Here is a 26,690-nt window from a genome sequence, read left to right as displayed (position 1 = left end):
TCCTAATTGTCCCACATACAGCTTCATTTATATACACACTTATTTGCATGTTATCTTCCCCATTTGATTGTAAAATTCTTCTGGGTAAGGACTGTCTTTTGACTCTTTTTGTATCCCAGGTGCTAAAGCATAATGTCTGGCACATGGTAGGCATTTAAAAATATTCATTGACTGGTAGAATTCATGAAGTGGAAATTTTTTTAATTGTTTTAATTTTTTCACATGTAATATATCTATTTTCTTTGAAACCTGTATATTGTGTAAAAGATATAATTAAAAACAGATAATATTAAAAAATCATGTAGATAAAATAAAGAATAATTCATGGGCAGCTTGAGTGTTATAATATTGCAAAGTTTGAAAGACCTTCAGGATGTTGGATATATTCTCTATGGAGGAATTACAAGGAGACCTGAACTAGCATCTCACAGAAAGAGAAGTGTAATAGTTAAAGGAACTGTAGAGGATTGAAGGGGCACAGGGGATAAGGAAGGTTTTGTAACAGGGAATGGAAGTTGAGGGGATAGAGGGAATATGGCTGCTGGTGAGGTAAAAGAAGAGATACCCCCTGTTGAGAGACTGTCTTTGAAAAATGGGCTTCCCAAGAAATGGGCCAAATATGATAGCCAAATATGATGAGGGGATGCCCTCTTTATTGATTGATGTTGAATATACCCCAGGGCAGGTAAGCACAGATCCTCCTAAGGGACAATACTCCCCCCAGACCAAAGTTGCCAGGCAGGGGTCTGATAAGGACAGTTTATGGTTGAATTGTTGTCCTTAGGTTCTGCTCCCTCTATGTCCCCCTGAAGTGATAGTTTTCCTCTTATCTGACTGCAGGTTATTTAACTGAAGATGAATTTAATAACAAGTTTAGATTGAGAAGGTATCAGGGTAGAGGGAATAGGGATTTCCCCTATACTTTGTCAGAGACTGGGTTTGAGTCTCCCTCAGCTGAGGCCAGGCCTCACAGGTTGGTGGAGAGTTTGAGTTTCTTTATTCCAGTCTATGCTATATCTGTGATAGTTTTCTTAAGTTCAAAGTCTTAGTAGTAGACAGCAAGAGGAAGAAAAGATTCTGACCTTCAGAGCTGGTTGGGCCTGTCTCTTCAGGCCAGCTCCCCTAAAGACTGGCCTTACAGTTCAAACCACTCCCCTTAAATCCCTTTGTTTGATAACAAGATCCACAGGAATCCAGGTAGAGCACACAGTTGAGAAAAATCCAGGAATAGAGGTACTTCTATCCAGAAACAGGGAGAGAGCGCTCCTTCCAAACCAAAGGCCAGGAAAGAGATTCCTTGAGCTCAACTGTCACTCTACCAGTCCCCTCCCTCCACCAACTGTCATCTCTGTCCATTGATCTTCACTTTAACATTCCAACTGCTCTTTGCTCCACCTCAGTGGCAGAAAATCTAAAGCTTGATTCAGTTTTCCTTTCTACAGAAGGTATAGGTAGATTGTAATATAAATATTGCAGAGACATCTCTATCTATCCATCTAAGTAGGAAGGAAGGAAGGAAGGAAGGAAGGAAGGAAGGAAAGAAGGAAGGAAGAAGGCAGGCAGGCAAAGATATAATGTCTAAGACTAGAAAAAGAGATTGTCTGTTAATTCTTTCTACTAATTATCATTAAATAATCAATCTCAAGGGTACATTGATGACACTTGAAATACTAAAGGAACCAGAAGAAATACCATAAAGTGTTTGACATATTATTTATGAAGGATTATGGAAAAATATTATATTCACATAGGTTGATAAAAGTTTGGAATGGTTATCATGTGCACCTATGGAAAAGAAACTCCTGCTGTCATAAAATTATGTATCTCTTCAAACATCTCCCTCAGTTTCCAGTATATTACTTTCTATAAAATAGGAAAATATGTTTAAAACTTCAAGGCTACAGTTAGTGTTAATCATTCAATTCCTCAGTTTACTTCTGTTTATACCATTCTTGCTGCTATTTTTCAGTCATGTTAGACATTTTGTGTTCCCATTTGGGGTTTCCTTGGTAAAGAATACTATAGGGGATTATCATTTCCTTCTCCAGTTCATTTTATAGATAATGGGACTAAGGCAAACAAGTTTAAGTGACTTGAGGAGAGTCACACAGCTAGTAAACATCAGAGGCCAGATTTGAACTGAGGAAATGAGTCTTCCTGAATTGAGACCCAGCAGTATATCTACTATGCCAAACGGCTGCCCTACTTGTACCATAAAGTTTGGCACATGACTTTAAAGATTTTTATGGTTCTCTCTATATTTACATTAATATATACATATAAATATACATACATATATAATTTTTCCTTTGCATTCTCTGTCCTTTTATCCTTGTCTCCTAGATTTCCTAGTGAAAATGGAGGCTATAATTATGAATTAAATATTACATACATAGCAAAAATTAGAAAGCATATTTCATTAAACTAATGGACTTAAATATGAACTTCAGATCAAGAAGGTCTTGGGTTCAAATTTTGTCTCTCATACTTACAAGTTGTATAACCTTAGGGAAATCATTTAAAATGTATTAGTCTGAGGCAATTGTCCTGTACTTATTGAGTTACAGAAAGATTGTCCTCTATGTAGTTGGAGGATATTCACATATATCCCTTACAAAGTCAAAATAAAAGATATTTCTCTCTCTAAAAACTTTGAATACAATGTCATTTGTTTAAACCTAATAAGAAAATATAAGGCATAAAATTTTTAAAAGAACATTTCTTATGAACAAAATATAATGCTGTTGTTACCTTTTTTTGTTTTTTAATTTTTTCAGGTCAGAACTGTGGAGGATTAGTCCAAGGTCCCAATGGAACTATTGAAAGTCCAGGATTTCCTCATGGCTACCCAAATTATGCCAACTGCACATGGATCATTATCACTGGAGAACGGAATAGGATACAATTGTCATTTCATACATTTGCTCTTGAAGAGGATTTTGATATTTTATCCATTTATGATGGACAACCACAACAGGGCAATTTAAAAGTCAGGTAATGTACACCTATATTTCCACATTTGGTGCCATCCTTTGGAAAGCTCTGTGCTGTTACTTTTTTTGCTTCATGTTAACAATAATCAGAATTTTCTTTTAAAATAACCTATAAGAAGTTTCCTTTGTAAAGAGATAGGCCATACATACAAAAAGCTGTGAAACCACAGTTAATCCTATGTTTAAGTTGGCAAAACTCAAGGCTCAAAACAAACCATATTAGAAAACAAGATGATAGCTTATATTTCTTCCTGTTTCACAATACTTTAATTTTTCTTTTTTTTCTGTCACCACAATAATTCACTAAATATTGTCAAGAAAATTAAAAGAATGTATAAATCATGGATTTGGTTTTAGGCTACAGTTGAGTGCATATAAACATCAGATAAATACAGTAAGTTCTGCTAAGAACATATTGGTGTAGTCTATTTTATGCAAAGAATTTAGGAGGGACAAGATACAGTGAAACTTGTTCTGCCTTGGAATATCTTTTCTTTAACCAGACCTATGACCTCCTTTACTCTTTTATTGTCTATGCTATCCATTTTCTAAATTAAAATTCAAAAACATATAACTTGAAAGAATATCTTGTCTTTACTATTAACAACTTGGGTCATATACATATCCATGGGGGGAAGGGTAAATACTCTTATTTTAAAGTGAAGTGTTTATAATTTGCTATACATACTTTGGAGGGATAAATCTCAACCTTTAAACTTGTGTTTGAAAGGGAACACTTGATGTTTCTTTAATTACTGAATTTCTAGGAAATCAGTCACTGTGGATTATATAAAAAGTATTTTTTGAAAGAGGGAACTGATACTGGAAAAGTATAATTATAGACATTAAATAATGACATAGTTATTGATATTTTGACCAAGTATATTATAGAAAAGACAATTGGATGCATGTATAATATTATTTATTAATGACTACATAGCATAGGAATAGGATAACAATAATAAGTAGGGAAAGATAAAACCCTTGCAAATGATCTTGGGAAATATGTAGCTACCATGTTTCATTCTTAATTAGTTATTGAAAGTGGTATGTAATGTATAATCTTTGTAAGAGGGAAAATGGGTTATTTATTATGTAAAAAGGTTGGAAAGGATTATATTTAAAATAGGGTCACCAGGAATTTAATTTATTCCAAAAATATTTATTTACAAAATATAGAAAGCGAAGTAAGAAAATCAGAGAGAGGATAGGGTAAGATATCTAGCCTAAGCACTAAGTAACTTACTTCTGGCCCCTGGCTCAAACGAAGCAGGGAGAGTTAGTTCTTGGCTGGCCTAATCAAACCTGAGGACCTGTGGATATCTCTTTCAAGAGGTAGTTCTCTCCTGAGGCTAGTTTTTTGTTGTTGTTGTTGTTTCTTTTTGTTTTGTTTTCTGGAAAATATCCAGAAAAGGAGTCAGCCTTTTCACTCACCACATGTCAGTACAAAGGAAGAGGTTTAAGAACAGCCTCCCCAGGAACAGGGTCTCAGGTCCAGTCAGTAGGTTCTTTTCCAGTCTCAACTCCAATGAATGGAGAACTCCCTCTCACAAGAAATTCAACTCCAAGTAGAACTCCAAGTAATAAACTGAACTTAGAAATTTGTAACTCCCTCTTAAAGACACTTTCTTTTGTGTCACTTCCTGTGCCTTCCCCTAATTTTATGTCTACCAATCACAGTTGAAGCTTTGCCTTAGGACTGCCCAGGGGCAATCAGTTTAATTCTGATTTGTCACCCACTATCACACACATGGGTCACAGACCATCCCACTCAAGTGTGAACAGAATGTTTACACCTTTGTTGATTAAATCTAAAAATGGGCAGATCTCTCCAATCAACATTAAGTTGGGTGTTTACACTTTTAGTGATTAAATCTAAAAATGGGCAGGGGAGTTAATTTAATTTTCACAAATTAAATTTAATCTTCACATGTTCCTATGTTGGTACTGGGTTAATGTATTGTAAAATTATGACTATTTCCTTGTAAGCTTCCTTAGGGCCTTCTAGTTTTCTCTTACGTTGAATTAATATTTAGCTTGTTGTCTTTAAGGTAAGTTGTCCCAGTTCTCCTGAAACAGAATATTCATTCTTTTATAATTTTCTATGTTTGATCACAAACAGAACAATTTATTTTTTGAGGTAGAAGTCTCATATAATTCCTTCTCTTACTGTAATTTGTAGCCTTTTATTCAGGTAGCTCCCACTCATACTTGGATCTGTTGATAGGCCATTGATGACATTCTTCTCAGACATGAAGACCTGAGGCTTCTCACTTTAATTCTCTTTTCCAAATCCTTGGATCTAGTACATCCCCATTTAAGCAGCAAATGACATTGTCAGAGTGGGTTTTGGATCATGGAATGTTGCGAAAGGGGACAATATAATTTAGAAAATCTATTTCAGACATTCTGTCCAAATCCCCCAAATCTATTATTATCCTCCTTTAGCAGAAATATTCCCTAATTAGAATAATTCCAGTTAATATCCCTTTTATTTTTAATCCATTTTCCTTTCCACTCAGGACCATGGTAATAAACATATTAGCAAGTAGAATATTCCTTATATGATACATCAATAAAAATTATCTATGGACCACTATTTCTGATATCCTCCTATACAATAAGTCATCTGATATCGAGCATGTCATGAAATTAGCCAGAAAACAAATGGACATACTGAGGCTATTAGGTGAATGACTCTTTACTTTTTATAAAGCTATAACTCTGTTTTGAGAGGTTTTTACAATGCATTACATCTTGTGAACATGTAAAGTCATCACTCCAATTGACTTCTTAATTATAATGAAGAAAGCAACTGATCCTAGGTAGACAACATGAAAATAATATGAATGAAATCTTATGTTTCCAATTCATCCCTAACTAGAACCTTGTCTCCTAAGATGAATGATAAAGATGTACTTAGTGATGTTTTAGTCCTAACATAATTGTTTGAGTTGCTTTGCATTTCTAGTACATTACCTCATAAACTCTTCATCCAGGATACATATTTTAGGTTTCTAAAATTAATCTTATGAACTCCTTCCATAGTTCCCTTTCATCCTGTTTACACTTTTAAATCCTATGGGTACACACTAACTCTATGACAATGATTAGGATCTTAAGAAGACTTAGTTTCAATAGTGCCTCCACTGAAATATACATAGATAAGTATATAAAATCAAAGCTGATTAATTTATAATTTTCCTATAACAAAAAAGAAGGAATGAAGGGTGCTTTGAAATATAGTTTAGTATTTATGTGTGTGTATTTTACTTTGGGTATTATTAGCTTTCAGTATTTTGAAATCAATCAATGGGTGCAAAATACGGATTATACCAAATTCTAATTAATTTGGAGGGAAACACTAAAATTACTATTTACTTTCACATTAGCTCTCTGAACAATTGCTCAGTTCCCAAATACACTTAAGCAATAGCACTTAAAGCAGTGCTGGAATGCAATTGGATGACAATTTTTTTGAGGATTGATGGCCTTACCCTCTGGGGCATTGAGCTTTCATGAGTTATTATTTATCACTCATATTTCATTGTTGATTTGCTGCTGCATCAAAAGAGTTAATTGTGGTAGCTTAAAATGGGCACTGACTCAAAACCATATTGAGAGTTTTCTAGTGAAAAGGAATATTACAGTGGAGAGGAATATTAAAACAAAATTATCTATGCATACATGGAGCATGGATTATATTCAAAACATCTACTTAAGCAATAGTGTTATGAGATAGTGAATGTTGATATTCATATCCTCAGTGGAATCCAGTGGGTAAATTTTTATTTTCCAAAACTTAAAGCAAGAAATTTTTTAAAATGAATTTTTACATTTTAACTTCCATCATGATTTTATCAGGGATTTATTATTTTTGAAAATATACTTTAAACCTATAGCAAAGAATGAAATTCTGATTTTATAGCTTTGTCTTTTACATAAAAAATCAAAGAGTGGCATATCAATCATAACTTCAATAAAAATAGAAGTAGACATATATTGTTTCTGATTTAGCTGAAATTAGAAAGAGTTCTACTGGTTTTCAAGACATGTTACATTTTTTTCTTCTGGTGGTAAGTTGACTAAACACCATGGAGGCAGTATTTCCAACAATAAGAATATACCATTTTTCAAATTTTGAGAGACGATGTGGCATTACATATACAAATCTGGTTTCCTACATTCTGCTTTAATTCTTTAAGCAAATGGTTCACCATGAGTTCAATTGCTATCATCATATAAATCTCCCAAATTTGAATGGTGAAGAAAAGTAAGCCTGGGAGTCTTTCTTCATTATTTTCTCCAGTTGTTGAGAAGGAGCTTGAAGAGAAGACTAATTTAAGGAAGTTTTGTGATCTTTAAAAGGCTATAATTGCATCATGCTTATTGCTAAACCATAGTAATACATGCAGTTGGCATATTAAACTTTTTATACATTTCTACTTTATCTTATTGTGGTACTAACATGCCTGTTTAATTCTTGTGTGTCCAGCCTCTCCACCCACCATCACCAATCTACCCTGTAACCTATTCCTACATATGCCAATACTTTTTTGAATGGCATCTGCCTCCTTCAATTAAGGAATTCCATTGCCAAGAGATTAATCTGTCTGGATCATCATTGGTCATAGAATCTTAGTGATTGTCAGTTTTTTTTCTTTCTGTTTTAATTTTGCCATCTGCCTAGGAAAAATTTTAATGCCCAAATGGATGATTTTTGCCCCAATTTATAATGAATGCACAACAACACATGAATTATTTTTTCTATTTTTTCCAACTTTAATAACTTTTATTTTTATACCTAGAAATACTTCTTTGAGGCAGGTGTTTATTTATGTTGAGTAAGGTGAAGTATACTAAACACAAAGTTAAGAATAGCCAAGTTTAATTCTTGTGACTGCCATTTCTTAGCCTTATGACCTCTTTCAAATTCAGCATAATTATAGATGGATTGAGCTCTCTATAGGCAGAGTGAATTCCATATATGTGTGTCTTCTATGTATAAAGCCATAGTTTCTTGATGTCTTGAAATTTCATACATTTACTACATATAGAACAATATGTTAGGTACTGAGGAAACTACAACTACATAGTCCATGCCCTCTTTCAATCCACTTAAGATAAAAGATGTCAATCTTGTACAAAATTATATAATAAAAGATATACAAAATAAGGCACTATGTTGGGTCTCGACAGTAAAATTTTTAGTCACTTGGTGATACTTCGTGGAAATGTCAGATGCTAAAACATTACTGCTGTAAAAGTTAATCTAATACACAATAAAACATGTGGAATCACAGATACCAGAACTGACAGAAACCTCAAAGATCATTTAGTGCAATATCATTTTTAAAATGAAGAAAATAAGAACTAAGGAGTTTAAGTGACTTGTCTGAAGTCACAAAATTAGTATACTCACATATCATGGAAAATGAAACCAAATGTTAATAAACTGTTTCTGTTGAAAACATGGTTTAGTGGAAAGAATTTTTTGCTTAAGAACAAAAGAAATATGTTCAAATTCCAGCTTTACTGTTCTCAGTATAGCATTAGCAAATCAGTACATTTGAGGGACTTTGGTATTTTCTCAATTGGACTTAATTATAATATCTAACATTTAACTAGCACTTTAAGATTTACAAATAGTTTTACTTTATCTTATTTTATCTTCACAGCATCTTTTAGACACAGATCTTATTCTTATCCACATTTTACATATAAAGGAAATGAAGAAAAGTTTCATCTCTGCCTATTGAAATATTTATTCCTTCATTTATCAGCTCAGGTGCTAATACTCAGTGATGACTTCATCAGATCTCTATTGGGATGTAAGACACAAAACAAGTTTTAGAATACTGGCTCTAATATCTAAGATATTCAACTTTATTTGTCCTAGTTCACTTTTTTTATCTACCTTTCCCTCAACCTTGAGGGGACTAAAAGAGAGGTGAGGTACTATTATTTTTCATCTTTTGTTCTCCTTTCTGAAAATAGGACCTTACATTTAGTAGATACTTTATATATGTTTGTTGAGTTGTAGAAAAGAATAAGAACTGAAGGAAAGAAGCATTAAATTAAAAGAATGAGGAGGGCATACTTGTGCTTTCATCTGTATGAGGAATATCGGTGATGAAATTCCCCCTACAATGAGACTGGCTTCCTCTCCACAATTTAGAGTCTCCTGGGAGTATTGTGATGTGAGACAGTGCTTTGCTCAGGAATTCCATAGCCAGCATGTGGCCAGAGAAAAGACTTCAATTAAGATCTTCCTGCCTCTAAGGCCAAACATCATCTATATCATTCTGCCTTTCATCATATACAATAAATGGAGCACAGGAACTAATATACCATATTAAAAACTGTTGTATTTGTGGCTTATGTGTTTATTTCCCTATCTACTGTGTAACCTCTTTGAATGTAGGAAATTCTATGTTTTATAGATATTATACAATGTGGCATATATACATATGTACATACACATATTTAGAGAGAATGGACTATATATAAATACATTCTTGAAGATTCTTCTGATTAGCTATAAAAGTACCTACATATGTAAATAGAACTTACTATTCCAAACTCTTCCTTTTTATTAGAAAATTTCTGTCATCTTAATGATCTGATCACCATTTCCACCTCTGCTGTCATTTTGACATTATGTCTGATAAAGTACTTGATTTTTTTCCCTGAAATCAGGCAGTAATTGAAGCTGGTTAAACTTGACATCAACCTCCCTGTCATAGTTTTTAAGACTACACTCTAATTTGAAGTAAAAGCCTATTAATAAAGAGAGGGTCTTAAGTCACTGAAGAAAGACACCTATGAAGGAAAATAAACAGGAATGCATTAAATAAATGATAAAACCAAAGATATATTATTTAATAATAATTCTTGAATTGAAAGTTTAAAAACATCAATCTGCTCTGACCTATATTATATCCATATTACATTAGGCAGGTCACTACCTTTCTGAGCCTTAGTTTGATCAACTATAAAATAAAGGGATTTTTAAGCAGATAATATCCAAGATCATTTCCATAAATCTATGATCATCTGATATTTACTAAGTGATAGAACAAATGGAAATGTCACAGGGAGAATGATATCCAAAGGGACAATTACTGATCTTATGTGTTTGACTGTTACTTGCCATGGTTATAGGAGTTCAATGATCTATACTCACAATGAATTATACTCACAAATAATACCCAAGGCATGGAGTGGAGTGGATTGTGTGATTATATGTGGGAGAAGAAGAAGCCAAGTGAGGGAATTTTATTGCAGAATGACATTTTGACTGTTTAACACTGAAATTAAGTTACTTGTCCAGGCTCACACAGTCAATTTATACCATAGATAAGACTCAGATCTCAAACATTTTTTAGACTTGCTCTTTATACATTACCAGAAATGTCACACATATGACTTGTAAAACCCCCAAATGTAGTCCAAAACAGATTAAAATATAATTGAGAAATATTTATGAGAATAAATAAAATATAACAAACTTATGTTTGTTATGAATGATTTAAAATTAGGTTAATATAAGCCTTACAGTGATTTTTATATATAGTTTCAGGGCCCCATTTCTATTTGACTTTGACACCACTGCTGAATGTTATTCTGCCTTTCAAGATCATTCATTTAGTTAATAACCAAATAAATTTACATGACTGGGAGTCAGGAGATTTAAGGTCAATTTTAACCCCATCCAATGAGCCTTTGCTTTAACATATTACTTCTTTGTTCTGGACTTCAATTTCTTCATCTGTCAAATGCATTAGATGACATCTAAAGCCAGTCTAGCTCTACCACTCAATAATTCTATAATTCAGTCAATTAGCAAGTATTCATAAGAATCTAATCCAGAGATGGTACAAGAACTGGGGATACAATATCAAAAATAAAGCTCTGCTGCCCATAAGAAGTTTATATTGAGGAAGATAACAGATATACATATAACTATATAGATACTGACCTTTTATCCTCATGATTGAATGCATTCCTACATACTTAGAAAAGAAAAACAATCCTCTTTATCTAACATTCTGAAGTCTAACAATCCAAATATATTGTGAAATCCTTGAGGTCAAGGACTACCTTCGACCTTTTTTGTACCCTCTATACTTAGTACAGTGCCTATAAGATTGTAAATGCTTAATAAATGTTTATTTATATGACTGATTAACATTCTCTTCCTCTCCCTCCTCTTTTTTCCTTTATCTCCCTACTTAATTTCCTTAATAAGATACCCATTGCTTATATACTTTTTTCATTTCAATTTATGCTAAACATTGAACTATAGTTATTAGCTGTAGTAGAAATAGACCTACATATTTCTTATTCCTTTTGTGTCCACCTTCCTTCTCTGTCCTCATATTTCCTTGATTTTCATTATTTTGACCCAAGCCTTTAAACAAATGTTAGCAGTGAGTTGGAACTAGAATAGTTATTTAATTCTTGTTTTCCTGAAGCCAAGGAAGTAGTTGTCATGAGCATAAAGAAGTAAGAGGAAACTGAAATATATTGAAACATTTCAAGGATTATTGGTATGTATACTCCCTCCATCAATATATATCATGATCCCTCTTTGATTTAGTGGATCATCTTCTTTCCTTGTTTGTGTTCAAAAATTATTTACCTTGGTGACAATCTGGTTACAGGGATTTAGCTAGCTGATCCTCATATGACAGAAACAGCATACATCTCTGGGCAAATTATTCAAAACCTTTCTAGTTGTCACCAATTATATTCTCTCACACAGTTGTCTTCTATAATAAACCTTTGAAAGATCTGAGGTACTTTGTATAGTCATGAAATATATTATTTCCAGTGCAAATATTTGATTCAAATATTAAATACTTACTATATTCAAGTTCCTATATTCAATGACATAAGTATGAAGATAAATCAATCAACAATCCAGACCACTGTAAGAGGTCAGAGGCTAAATTATTCAACACAATCATGGTAATAATAATTTACCCTTTTATAATATTTTAAGGTTTTAAAAGTTTTTTTTAATACAGGTATCTTGCAAAATTAGTATGGATATTATTAAATCCCCTTTAAACAAACAGATTATTAAACTGAGGCTTAAAGTTGAGAGAAGAGAGAGTAGGCATCAATATTGGAAAGAGTGCTGGTCTAGAAACAGATACTGTTCAGTCATTTCAGTCATTTCTTACACTTTTGAATTGACCTTATGGTAGGTTTTCTTGGCAAAGATACTAAAGACGTTTGCCATTTCCTTCTTCAGATCATTTTACAGATGAGAAACTGAGGCAAAGAATGACCTACCCAGAGTCACACAGGTATTGTGTATGAGGCCAAATTTGAACTCAGAAAATGAATCTTTCTGACCTCAGGTCTGCCACTCCAGATGACTATGATTTAAATCCCACATTTCCTCCATGTATGGTTTCTGGCTTGTTCTATGTGAATTATGGTTTATTCTGTCTGTCTGCATAACTTATTTAACCTCTCTTGAGGTCAGTGTCCTTATCTGCAAAACGAAGAGATCTAAGACTCCTTCCAGCTTTAAATCGATGATCCTTTTGTGAGTCAATGTGAACCGTTCCTTTTTTTGGAGGTCCTGTTTAACACTAGATTACAGACTCTGAAACAGTCATGTTGATGAGGAATTATGTGGTCAGGCTCCATGTCTCCTGTTTTCAGCTCCCATCTGTGGTCTGGTCCCTGCCTATTACAGTGATCTTTGTTCACTATCATATTCTCAGCACACTTGGCTTGGGCCCCCCGTGCATCAAACTGACAGTGCTTCTTGTATTCTAAAGTAATGTCTCAAGGTTACAGTGTCTCCAGTGCAGCTGTCACTGGCTGCTATTCATATACTTTTTCTGTGCTCCTTCAACTGTTTCAGGATAGCACAGAAATCAATAGCTACCAACAATACAGTCAATTTGGGCACCCAAAGCAAAATGCTGGCACTCCAAATGATATAGTCAGGTTCTTATAGTAGATGGATGCAGATTTTAGGAACAGGAAAACTCTACTCTCTTTTCTATCTATGGTTGTGCTACAAAGATAGAATATGGGTTTTATTTTGTGGAGATATTTATAGGTTGTTTCTTAGATCAGATATTTAAAGAGATAAGTTTTTAGGTAAATTAGATTGATCCTTCAGATGATCATAAACCTTTAGTCTGAAATAACCTATAAGGAGCATATGAGGAAACCTAGATGAAACAAAAAAAATATCAGTGATTCTTAAAAAGTATATTGAATTCAACTTAGCAATTTTATTAATACCCTGTTGATTGAGGGGGGAATAAAAATGACAACATGAAGAAAAAAAATTGTCAGAGGTCTATATTTAAGTGGGCAATAATTAAGCATTTAAATTGAACCTACTAAGAGCCAGACAATAGGTTGATATAGGTGCTAAAGTTATACTTATTTTATAACTAAGGAAACTAAGCCTAAAGGGATTAATTGAGTTGCCCATAATCACACAGCTACTCTGCAACTGAGGTTGGATTTGAACTCATATTCTACTGCCTCCAGGACTAGAATTTTATCCATTGTGATAACTAGGCGGGGAGAGAGAGAGAAAGAGAGACAGAGAGAGGGAGAGAGAGAGAGGGAGGGAGGACAGGATAGAATAGGGCAGGAGAGGAGAGGAGAGAATAGAGCTGGAGATGTTCAAATACTAAATTACACAGCCTTGGATGATCTCCATTAGCAGAAACAATTCTCTCACCTTGAAATCTCACCCCTTCCAAGAAAAATATTTATTATTTAGTCTAGCTGTATCTGGCTTTTTGTGATGCAGGTTCAACTGTTCATTAGGTTTTCTTAGGAAAGGTACTGAAATTATTTGCAATTTCCTTCTCCAGTTTTAGGCAGCAGAGATTAAGTGATTTGTTCAGGATCACACAGCTAGTATCCAAGGTCACATTTGAACTCTGGTCTTTGTGACTTTAGGGCCCAGTGTTCTATCTACTGTACCACTTAGCTGCTGCAAGACAACTATAAATCCTATCAAAAAAAGGAAAAGAAATAGCAATGCCTCTTGAGTTCAGCCTACAGGTTGTTCAGTTTCTCTTTTTTGATTTTTCCCTTTGCAACTCCAGAAGAAGTTATATTAACTATGCTCTGAAAATTACTTAATTTCTTCTTTCCATGCATTACTGTCATTTTCTTTAGGATTATTACACATTTTAGAAGGTTATGGATAGTTATACATTTATAACTCACAGGTATGTGTTGCTATTTTCAGCTAGTTAAGATTTTACCTCTTGGGGATTACAAACTACTTTCATACAATTCAACCAATAGCAGTCTTGTGATGGAGGATTTGCCAGTGAAGGAGAGATTGTTATATTGGATGATCTTATTCCTCTCCTCTCCAAATAATCCATCAACCTACTTATCTATAAACCCAAATATAAAGTCAAGTGGTAGAAATAGTAATTTTGTTTTATTTTAATTCATTTTTTCATCTGGTCACCAACCTAAAATTTCATTGGTTTAGGGAAGTCCATATAAAAACCTACATTCAATGATTCAGAATGGCAACTTCCCTTCAACTCATAGTTGAACACTAAAGGGACGAGACCAAATTACATGATAATTTTGAATGTATAATTTATTATGATTTATTCTACCTGGACAGATGCAGTTTAACCTGAAAGAATTATAACCATATTTCATATTTTAATTTGAAATGAAATTTCCATGTTACTATCTTTATTTGTCAAATAGATTTTTTTTTTTAAAAAAGGACTGTGCCAATTGACTCAGCTTAGTTCTTCAAGTTAGTCTTAAACTTTCATCTTAATGAATTTCCTAGGGGCACTGAGTGGCTATGTCTTCACATAGGCAGGAGTTGCCAGAGATGGGTATTGAGCCTAAAACTTCCTGACTCACACTATTTCTCTGTCCATTATACCAGACTGCATCTTGAAAGTAAGTTACTTTAATGATTTCACTTCAGTAGGGATTTCAAATTAAACACATCTTTTCATCCTATTAAATTTGTATGCATTTCTTTCTCCAAATCTTCTAGAAGTCATGCTGTCATTTATTTATAATTCTGAGTTCTAATAAACCATTTATTTTCCATACTTTTCTTTCACTATATATTGCTTTGACCTACATTTTTTTTTTCTAGTTGGTAGTGTCCTTGATGAATCCTTTGGTCAGCACTTCTTAAGCAAAAATCAACATTGGTAACATAATACCCCTTTCAAACACTTGCCACATGTCTTTCCATTGCCCTTTGGATCATTTACAATTTTGATTCATCTGAGGTGATGGTGCTTTGTGATTAGCAGACATACACCCTCATTTGAAGAATACTGGTTACTAAATAATGGAATTTTAGAGGATAAAGACAATGTGATTTCCCAAATATGATCCAGAAGAAATCAATGTTTCCATAAGATCTACAGATAAAACAGAAATATTAAAAAAATATATAGAACAGTTGGTGTGGACTTGTTATAGGGAGGAGGACTTGACATGAATGCTAAGTCATTTTCTAGAGTGATTAAACTGATTTTAAATTACTTAATCTACAAAGTCACTATTGAGGCTGAGTTTTGAATAGATTTTTAGAACTGAAAGAAGATACATTTGGAAACTGAAAATGCCAGTTGAAAATAGTTTAATTTCATTAAGAATAACTTTTTATGCTTAAAATAAATCAGTATTTATTATTTTATTTTTAATATCATTATTATATTATTTATAAATCAGTAATTCTATTTCTTAAACAGTTTTAGAAACTGACTTTTTCCAAAAAACATTTAGTATAAAGAAAAAAAGAAAAGTAAATTATTATTTTTTAATTGTCTAATCAGTATCTGAGAAGATCCTGCAGTGTGTCCAGGAAGGAAGAGTAGAATTTCTGAGGTTGTGAAAATTAATCTCAGCCATTTGGTAGTTGGTGTCATTGGTTCTTGTTTGGCCTCAAATGTTGCCTCCATAACAAGTGAGTGGGGATCCTGGCTATACTATGCAACTCAGAATTGGCATCAAGAAGGTGGGCAGGTCTGAGAAGGCCTTAAGTTGAGTGGAATGGCTGTTCCACTGCTTACACAACACCAATCCCTAGGGAAACAAGGGGCAGGAGTAATGCAGCTGCTGAAATCCTTTGCTCTAGGCAGGTCCCAAGAAGGGTTGTGGAAGTCAATTTAGACTCTTGAGGAAGTTATTGAGGATATCCTTAAGGTCTAGCCAGAACTCCCAGAGCAACCAGAATATCTAGTCTTGCTCCTCTCTTAACTTCCTGAGCAGCACAATATTCTAGGCTTAGGTCAAGGGTACAGCAATTCCAAAATCTCTTTTTGGATTTCTAAGGGTCTTTGACTTGACTTACTGAGGTTCTAAACTGCTACTGGGGCTGAGGGCTATTCTTGTCTTCTGAACCTCTGTGATTCCTAAACTGTGGGGATCAAGGCAGGGATGTTATTTTTGGATACTAATTGATACAAGGTGTAAAATTAAGTATATTATTATTTTCAATAACAAAAACAGAAGCAGAAGCAATAATTGTTTACATTAGAGAAACAGTAGTACACACACACACACACACACTCAGCTTTAAATCAATCTATTTATATCCATTTGGGAATTTGGAGTCTAGAATTCAAACCCCTCCTGAGACATTTAGGAACTAGTTTTGTGATGAAGATGTCTCAAGCTTTACCAACACCAGTTTCCTCATCTGTATAATGGTAACACTTAAACTAGCTGCATTTATGGTAAGACTAAGCCTCACCCCAAATGTAGCTTAATGTATTGACTTGCTTCATTCTCTGAGTTTTCAACTACATTCTTGTTGACCTCAAAAATATTTATGCATTAATATAATAGTAGGATGGTAAATTTAACAACTAGCTCTCTGGGAGAAAACTTTAAAATTTAATCTATACCATGAACATTTTCTTAAGTACATAGTAAAAAGTGCTTCCTAAAACTTTAAATATAAATGCCAGAAATTATTAATGAAAATAATAAAATTCACAGAACAGAATTTCTACTGTTTTGTGTGATTCAATAATCATTGTTACTGATTAAATATAAAAGATAAATGTATCATAGTTTTAAAATAATTATGCAATTATTCTAAATATAAATTTATATTTTTTAATTTTTAAATTAGAGAATTGCTCAAATTATGACCTATTTCCATAGCTAAGTTGATTAACTCTAATTTTTATCTTTGCAAATAAGGATGGCACATAACTTCTTAGGACTAATAAGTGATTTTTAAAGCTTCTTTTTAAAGAGGTATTTTTTGGATCTAATATTCATAAATTGTATTTAATCAGGATGCAAACATATGATTCATCCATTGGAATTCCTAGTTGAATTCAAGTCTCCACTCATTTTTCTTTTTAAATACTCTATTGGGTCAAAGAAAAAAGAGCAGTGAAAAGTAAGATAATGGGGTTAACCCAGTGACTTGCCCAGGCTCACATCATTATTAAGTATATAAGGCCAAATCTGAACCCAGGGCCTCCAGCCTCCAGGAGTGGCTCTTTCTCTACCTGTTTATCTAGCTGCACCTCCATTTAAGTTTAAGTTCCCACAAGAGATTTTTTCTGATTTTCCAATTTCTTAGGAGCTATATGTTATATATAGCTATTTATTGATTTATACATATACAGCAACTAAGAAGTGATATATATAAATTATGTATGCATAAATATACTCCATATATGTGGTATATGGCTACATAAACATATGTCTATGCATGTATAGGTATACAATATCATATATTTTATATTGACCTATATGTCTCTATTATTCCTCTCTCACAAGTAAAATAGACTTTCTTAGGACAAGATCGGTCGCTTTGTTGTCTTTGTATGTCCCAGAAGTTAGCACAAGGTTTTGCAGTATGGTAGCTGTTCAGTAGATATTCACAATTAAAAAAAAAAATCTGTGCTCTCATGGTTCATAGCACAGCATAAGCCATGCCATTTTGAAAATTGCTTCCTAACAACTTCTTGGTTTGAGAACATTAATACTTTCAACCTAAGACCTAGTCTCAATGTAAGCATGAGACCCCCCAGACTTTGGGATTTTATCAAAAAAGAAGTACAAACATGAAACATGCATAGTGTCAGGGTTCAATGAAATAGAATATTACAAGTATATCAATTCAATTAAAAAGCCACTATCCAGCCTCAGGGAACCCTTGTTCCATGATGCAATAGGGCTCTCACATAAACTGAGAACACAACATTATTTGTCCAGAGCTGGAACCATGAACCTTGTGTTAATTCTATTTGACAAGACAATGTTTAGCCTGAAGCACATTTGCCTGAAGTGTTTACCCACAAATTATAGATCCTTACCAGGCTCACTTAGATTTCTTCCCTAAGATTCAGCTGATATGACAGAATACTCAAATGATGGGGCTAGAAGAGATTGGCAGCCATCTGCTCCGAAGTACCCTGGTACAGGAATTCCCCCTCTATAAGACCAGCCTCTGTCTGGGAATATTTCTGTGGGGAATAAAAAGAAAAATGATACCTCTAAGGGCAGGCCATTTTCCTCTTGGAAATGAAAGGATTTTAAAAATGTTTTTGTCTATAGCAAGCATAAATCTGTCTTTGTAACTTCTGACTTTTGCCCTGAAATAGCAGTCAATAATCATTAGAGAGAATCAGCACAAATCAAAGTGAGTTTCTGCATTGTATACTGAAAAGTATTCGATACTCAATCATAAAACAGATTTTAATATTTGCTTTGACTTGCTTTGCTATGTGATACAAGGTAAGCACTTGGCAATGTGCAAATTAGAGGTTTAGGCCACAGATGTCAAATTCATAATGCAACCCGAGCCAGTTAAAACTGTACTTTGGTAAAGTTTAAGAAAACATATTAAAATGTAATACTATATAATATTCATTTGTAGTTTTCTAAGTCAATACATGGCCAATGGGATCTATTTTTATTTGAGTTTTACACCACTGATATAGATGTAACCTGCAGGTTACATGAGTTTCAGTTTTTTGTTCCATATACATATAACCCAGTTACAATATAGCACTTCAGTAAGTTAATTGCTTGTTATTGAATTCAATTCATAAATAAAATGGTCAACAAACATTTACAGATTCCTATTGTGTACCATATATTCTAGATACTAAAATAAAAATGACAAAAATAGAATACTGCTCCCTCATGGAATTTACATTATTAAGGTAGAAATAATACATACAAAATATACGTATAAAAGACACAGGTAGGTTTTGAGGGGGAATGGGGAAGTTTGGGGAAAACATTAAAGACTTCATGTGGAGAGAGTTGGTCAAGCTGAGCTTCTAAAGTCACCAGGAATCCAAGATGTATAGGTAAGAAAGGAATATATCTTAGAAATGGGAAATTTTATGAGAATACATAGAAGCAGGACAGAGAATGTCTTGTGTGAGAAATATCAGGCAGGCAAGTTTTTCAGGACAAGGGAGTGCATGGAAGGAAATAATAACCAATAAGACTGGAGTAATAGGGTAAAAGTAAATAATGAAGAACTTTAAATGAAAAAAAGGAGCTATTATTGATCATAGAGGTAAAAGAAAGCCTATCGAGCATATTGATCTGGGCAATGGCTTGGTTTGAACTGTGCATTAGAAATATTACTTTGGCAATTTTATCAGTTATTTAGAAGACCAATTAGAGAAGTGAGAGATTTAAGCAGAGAAATACACTATGTGCAAAGCCCCATGTTTCACACAGTGGTAAAAGGAAAACAATGTGGATCCTAACCTCACAGGACCTATATTATAACACAGGAAATGACATGGGAACAAGAAAACCACCATCAAAATATTTGTTAAGCACCTATAATATTCTGGACATGGAGATATAGATATTATATACATAATAATTATTAGATAATCAGGGAAGGAGAGGACTAGAATTGGGGGTGTAGACAAAAGCTTTAAGTGGAATGTTATGCTTGAGTTGTATATTTAAGGAACAAAAGAAATCTATGATTTTTTTTTCATCTTAAAATCACAAAAATCACTTATGGGTCTATCTAATTTAACTTATAATTGATCAAAAATCACCTCTTCGTTTTTTCTAATGTCATATATTATTTGCTTGAATACATCTAGTAAGGAGAAATCAGATGGCTCTCAAGGTCCATCATTCATTATGCTTTACTTATTATCTGTACTTAGATTGAACTGAAATCTGCCTTTGTAATCTCCACCTAATTCCAATAATTCTATCCCTTCAGATCTAGCCAGTCAAGAGTAAATGTCTAAATAAAAATTCTTTCAAATGACAACTCTTCAAGTAAAATCCAACAATTATGGAGTTGGAAAGATGGCTATCTAATCAAATTCATAAGTAAAGGCAAACTCCTTTACAACATTCCCAACAAGTATTCAATCAGGCTCTACTTGAAGATTTTAAAATTGAGGGAATCTATCACATCCTTCAAATGTCCATATCTTTGCTTAGGCAGCTCAGGTCATTTGAACCTTGCTCTAATATATCACCTATCCTTAAATATATTCTAATGGGGTCCCTCATTGTTTTCATGATGATTTCATCAACTCTAACATGGTCATCTTTTATGTTCACTTGGTCTAACGTATCTGCTTTTTATTATGTTTCATTTTTAGGCATTGGGCTGCTAGATGGTTCGGTAGATAGACAGCAAGGCCTAAAAAAGATAGGTGGTGAGTTCAAATGTGACCTTAGACACTTCAATACTGTGTGACCCTGAACAGATCACTTAATCCCAATTGCCAAACCCAAGCTCTCCTGCTTTGGAATTGGAATGTGATGCTTAAGTGTTGTTTCTAAGACAGAAAGGAACTGTTCAACAGAAAGAAAGAAAGAAAGAAAGAAAGAAAGAAAGAAAGAAAGAAAGAAAGAAAGAAAGAAAGAAAGAAAGAAAGAAAGAAAGAAAGAAAGAAAGAAAGAAAGAAAGAAAGAAAGAAAGAAAGAAAGAAAGAAAGAAAGAAAGGAAGGGAGGAAGGAAGGAACAAAGGAATGAAGGAACGAAGGAATGAAGGAACGAAGGAAGGAGGGAAGGAAGGAAAAGAAAGAAAATTTAAACTCATTCATTTGTATCTTTTTTCACTTACTACAGAACTGAGCTGTAAGACCTCAAGTGGGAATGGTACATTGTCCTTGATGGTGAAAAAGAGTTGGTTAAAAAAATTAAAAAGGCTACAGGACTTTTTTCCCCAATACTATTATGTTTATTGTGTTCTTTCCATTTTTATCCTTAACTCTCTTCCTGATAAATTGGCTTACCTAGATCTTACTGCTCATAATCTTCAATCATAATGTGTATGTGGGTATAACTTTAAATGCCATCTAAAATTGTTTTGTAAACAGTACGATGCAAGGCATAAACAAAAGTCCTTTCAAAATATTCTATGCATGGCAGAAGTCTTATTGGAGAAAAAACATTTAAAGCTATACTTTATTCTAATTAGCAACATGCTTTAAAAAAAATAGACAAACAATGGACCCAAGGTGATCCTGTATACCCTATACTGTGCTAGTTTTCTTAATTTCAAATCTTAGCAGTAGACAGCAAGCAACACAAAAAGTTCTGACCTTCAGAGCTTGTTGTGCTTGTCTCTTCAGGCTGAAGAACAATAGAGGCATACCTATCCAGTGATTGGGAAGCCCAAAAGCCCCTCCCACTTTCATGCCAGGAGAAAGTGCTCCTCACAAGACCAACTGCCACTCCCAGTTGCCCTTTCTCCTACCAAATGTCAGTCTTGTCAATTTCCTCTATCTCTAATATTCCCACTGTTGCTTGTTCCAACACAGTGGCAGAAAGTCCAGAACTTGTTCTAGTTTCCTTTCTACAATACCCAGGAGTGTTGTGAGGCTCCAGTGAGATGATATATTAAAGCATTTTGAAAATCTTAAAACATTATGTAAATGCCAGTTGCTATTATTATTAGTAGTATTGTTATTGTTATTATTATTATACTATAATCACCAAGCCTTCATTCTAATGATAAATTTATCCTTGAGTTTCCTCCTACACCAGTGATGGTGAACCAATGGCACAGTTGCCAAACATGGCTGGCAGAACACTCTCTGTGGGCACTCAGCTACTCCCCCTCCACGCCCTCCAACCCCCAGAGTTCCTTACTAGAAAGGCAGAGGTTCTATTGTGGAGCTGCTCCCCTCCCCCTCTCCACCCCATCTGAGTACATTTTTTCACACCCCACACCCAACCACTCATCAGCCCAACAGAAGCCAGAGGGTAGAAGGTGAGAGGCTCACAGGCAACAGAGCTGAAGGGGAGCAGAACACTGGGGCCCCTCCCCTTTCCCTATCTACTCTTGCTGAGGACATTGCTCACTTCATCCACCCCTCAATCCTGCAGCTCAATGGGAGAGCTTTCTCCCTCCACTGTGTAGGGTAAAGGAGTCGGAGGGAGGTTGTCATGGCACTCAGTCTGGGGGTTGGGGAGGGGGCAGGGCCAGGCAAAACATCTCTCAAAGGTTTACCAAACTTCCTATACTTTTGATGATCTCAGATAATGTTTATAGAGTAACAGAGGGGTGTGTAGATAAATGTCTAAAACCAACAACCTAGGGTGGCGAGAAGGGGAGCATATTGGAGAGGAGTATGCACAAAAACTTGTAAGTATGAACTTCATTAGTAACATTTTCTTAAATATAGACCACCCACAAAAAAATAAATCAATTCTACTTTGTAGCAATTACTGATTACTATGAATTCTCACATAGGATACTATTGGCTCTAGAGAGTGGTTAGAATTGGCTTCAGCATTCCTTTCCCTACCTATAACTAAGAAATGAATGAGTTGCCTATATCATGTGGTCTATTACAGAAGAAAAACATATCTGAGAAACTGCTGCTGGTTTAACCATCTTTTATTTTCTCCAAGAATTTTCTAATGTAGTTATAGAACATTTTTCATGCAGACTTAGTAGGGATTTAAATTAATCAATTAGACTAATAGCTATTGTATTATCATTTGTTTTTTCTTGAGACTAAGCTACTTTCAATTTCTAACCTTCTACCCTTTCCCCACCCAATATGCCCCAGAATTTTTTCTATATAAACTTACAATACACACAAATTTTTATTTTTGTGACTTTAGAAATTACAGAAATGATTTAAAGGCTATAAGGAAACTATGGTTCTACTAACTTCAAATAAATAACATTGGTAACTTGAGTGAAAAAAAATACTCTAATCATGTGGGTCAGCATCAACTCTTCAGTTTATAAGCTCAGAATTAGTTGCCTAAAACACTGAGAAGTTCAATGTCCCTTGAACTAGGTAACCAGGACATGTGAGAGGTAGATCATAAATTCAGTTCTTGACTTCAATGGCAAGCATTTATAAACTATATGATGTTTCTTCTTCACACCAGGAAAGGAGTGCTGGTTTAACTTAAGGCAATAATCAGGAAACTAAACCAAAGGATATAGAGGGGAATCTTAACTACTGTAATTTACTGTTATCTTTACCTTTTTAAATAGAAAGGAAAAACTGAGTAAAACTTTCAAAATAAGCTAATAGGTTTGTTTCCTGAATGAATCTGAAAGAAAGTTACATAATAGAGTTTATACAGGGTGCATATGTAATTGTTGAAAATTATTCAATTATATAGTTATATCCTTAACCTGCTACCCTCACATAGTGATTTTTATATAGTATGCAAATACTTCTCATTTTATGGATTGTTTAAATATTTGCATTTCCTCTTTTGTGTTTTGTCCAGTGTGTTTGTGTTAGTGTGCATATAATGAATTATAAATTTCCAAAAGGGAAGAACCAAGGTTACCTAGACTTCTTTGTAAAATATAGGTAGACAACTGATACTTTATGATAATGGCTTTGATGAGGATGATAGTGCCTGATTTACAAATATTAAACAGCCCAATTCACCAAGAACTGGCATCATTCTCTTTAACTCTGCTCAGAAATGTGTCTGCTTTACAAAAACAGACAACTGCCAAGATTTCACATTCTCGAATATTAATGGATATTGCTAGCATAAGGACATTGCAAGGGTCATTTAAGCTTTATAATGGTACTTAACTCTTGATGTTTCTGAAGTATTTGCAAATTAGTTGACTAAATATATTTTATGATTGAGGTAAATATTATTTATAGTTTAATAACTTCATTCAATCATCTGCATTTTTCTCTACTGAAAATACTCAGTTGTGCTTTTTAGAAAATTTTGCACTGTATTCAAAACGTATGTCTTCTGTAAGAGTCACCTGCGACCTTTTCACCTCAAAATGCCAGGCTACTAGAAAGAGAACTGTTAAGGGCTGGTTGGCAAGTAGTAAAGCTCAGTATGGGAGCTTTCTCAGTTAGAGACACAGCAGAGATTGAAAAAAGATAGTACTAGGAAGCCTGAGGCAATAGTACAATGAGGGAGGGCAGATAAGTGGCACTCTGATGGGGATGCACAGATGGCAGTGGTCAAGGGGGAACATGGGACACGTCTGACAATATCAGTGTCCTGATGTGCTACCTGCTGGCAATTTTGACAAGATTTGCCGCCTGTTTTCTGTGACATATTTGGTGGCACCTCTCTCAATTATCTATGCAAATGAAGGGAAGAAGCAGTGAGGATAACTTTAAAATCATTTACATTTAGGTTTTGCTTCAAGCATAAACAAACCTATAACCAAGCACAACAAAACAGAAAAATCATTCAACCATCCAATTCTTTGTCCCACTATGTATATTAGCCCATTACCGGGTCACATTCTCCTGTAGGGGAGTGTAAAGTCCAGGGGAATTGTGGTTAGAAATGTTTACACTGGACACTATTTCCAGCTAAGTCAAAATTAAACATGGTCATGGGACATAAATATTTCATTACCTGCTGTCCTCCAATATTTCCTCCTTCTTTTCCTCTTACTCATCTTCAGTAAATTCTTCCTGATTGCTTTTATGTTTTTGTAGGTGTTCAGTGGTATATACATAGGAATATATTTATGTATGTCTATAGATACATGATGTGTATAGTCTAGTGTATTTGAAATATACACATGTACTACTTTATAGCTATTATATATATGAGCAAATAATCTACCTATGTTAATTTATATACTATTTAATAAATAATGTTAAATATTATGAAGATGAACATAATTGTGTACATAGTATAGAAATGTACCCATATGAGTATTTAACCTCTTTATCAATGTACATGTGTCTTCACAGATCACATCAATAGGGAACAATGCATCTGGGTGGCTCAGTAGAGGGAGAGCCAGGCCTAGAGACAGGAGGTCCTAGGTTCAAACCTGGCCTCAGACACTTCCCAGCTATGTGACCCTGGGCAAGTCACTTGACCCTCATTGTCCATCCCTTACCACTCTTCTGCCTTGGAGCCAATGCACAGTATTGACTCCAAGACAGAAGGTAAGGGTTAAAAAAAAAAAAAGAAGTTACTCTACACAATGGTGAGTAAAACTTGCTCATACATTTTGCTTCTACTTCCTTTCACTGGGCCTTATGCAATTTGGCTTCCCACCCTATTAAATAACTGAAAAGCTTTCTCAATAATTACTAATGCATTCTTAATTGATCCATCTAATGTTTTTTACAGTCTGAAATCAGTGAAAACACAGAAAAAAAAGAAAATATGGCAATAGGAGAGTAGGTTCCACCATCAGCTATTAGGGAAAGGTCCATAAGATCCCCTCAAACAGTCTAATTTTTAACTCTGCTTTGGCACTGGCTGGCCTCTTTGCCCATGAGGCAGTTACATTTTCTTTTGATTCTTGAAATAAGCATGCTTTCTTCAAAGCTCTGTTCAAGTTAAGCCTCAAGAAAACTTTTAACACTCAAAGTATATTGAGAAATTAATCAGTGTAAAATAATTTGTCATAATATTAAGAATACATGGCATATGTTGAAAATATATTTTAAAAACTTTGAAAATATAATTGGCTAAAATTTGAAACTTTGAATCCATTGGGATTTTGAGGGAAACCTGGGAGGATAGTATGACTAAGATTCAAGTTTTTCCCTGATACATGCTAGGTTTGTCACAATAGAGACTTTTTTTGTGTCTGGGGCAACTCTAATACTATAAAGTTTAAGAGACCAGTAGCTGATCTCTGTCAATTGTGATATGGAAATCACTTTAAAAGACTGATATATATTAATTTAAGGTCTCCAAGGAATTCAGCTATGTAATTCCTAAATGAAAACTCAAGTCAGCAGTCAACCTTTTATGGAGTTTTTAATTACAAACAGGAGGAAGAAAGATATTAGAGATAGAGAGAGAGAGAGAGAGAGAGAAAGGGGAGAGAAGGGAATAGGGCTTAAATACCCCCTCTGCTTAGGCTGGGCCAAAGGCCCAAGCCCTTAGATAGCTGAGGCAAAGAAAAGAGATCAGTCCCTATCACTCATGTGACCAAAATGGAGAAACAGTCTCAGGGGCCTCCACCTCCAGCCTCCTTCAGAGCAAGCCCTCCTCTCAGATCTCTCCAGGAGCTCTCCCTCCAGGACCTCTCTTCTCTCAGCCCTCCTTCAGAGCAAAACCTCCTCCTTCAGTCCTCAGACCCCACTATCTTTAAGGACACAATCTAAGTTCCCTCCCCTCAGTTCTCACATCTACCAATCACTGTCGATGTCTCCCTATGGCCTTTGCACATGTCTGTTGAAGGTCATATTCTCAAATAATTAAATCTTGATCTTTGCTGCAGTCCTTCCTAAATCCTG

At 34.3% G+C, this 26,690-nt stretch overlaps 1 protein-coding gene across 2 annotated transcripts in view; it reads left to right on the top strand.

Annotated features, from left to right (window-relative positions):
- The window catches only part of CSMD1 (CUB and Sushi multiple domains 1), a 2,624,761-nt gene that overhangs the window by 406,022 nt on the left and 2,192,049 nt on the right, over positions 1-26,690 (top strand). For both annotated transcript variants that reach the window (XM_056823354.1, XM_007476228.3), the window contains exon 2: positions 2,778-2,994. In XM_056823354.1, the coding sequence (XP_056679332.1) occupies positions 2,778-2,994 (217 nt within the window). The remainder of the gene's footprint in view (positions 1-2,777; positions 2,995-26,690) is intronic.

Source organism: Monodelphis domestica, chromosome 1, assembly GCF_027887165.1.
Source record: "Monodelphis domestica isolate mMonDom1 chromosome 1, mMonDom1.pri, whole genome shotgun sequence".
NCBI lineage: Eukaryota > Metazoa > Chordata > Mammalia > Didelphimorphia > Didelphidae > Monodelphis > Monodelphis domestica.
This window is presented reverse-complemented; position numbering and strand designations above follow the sequence as displayed.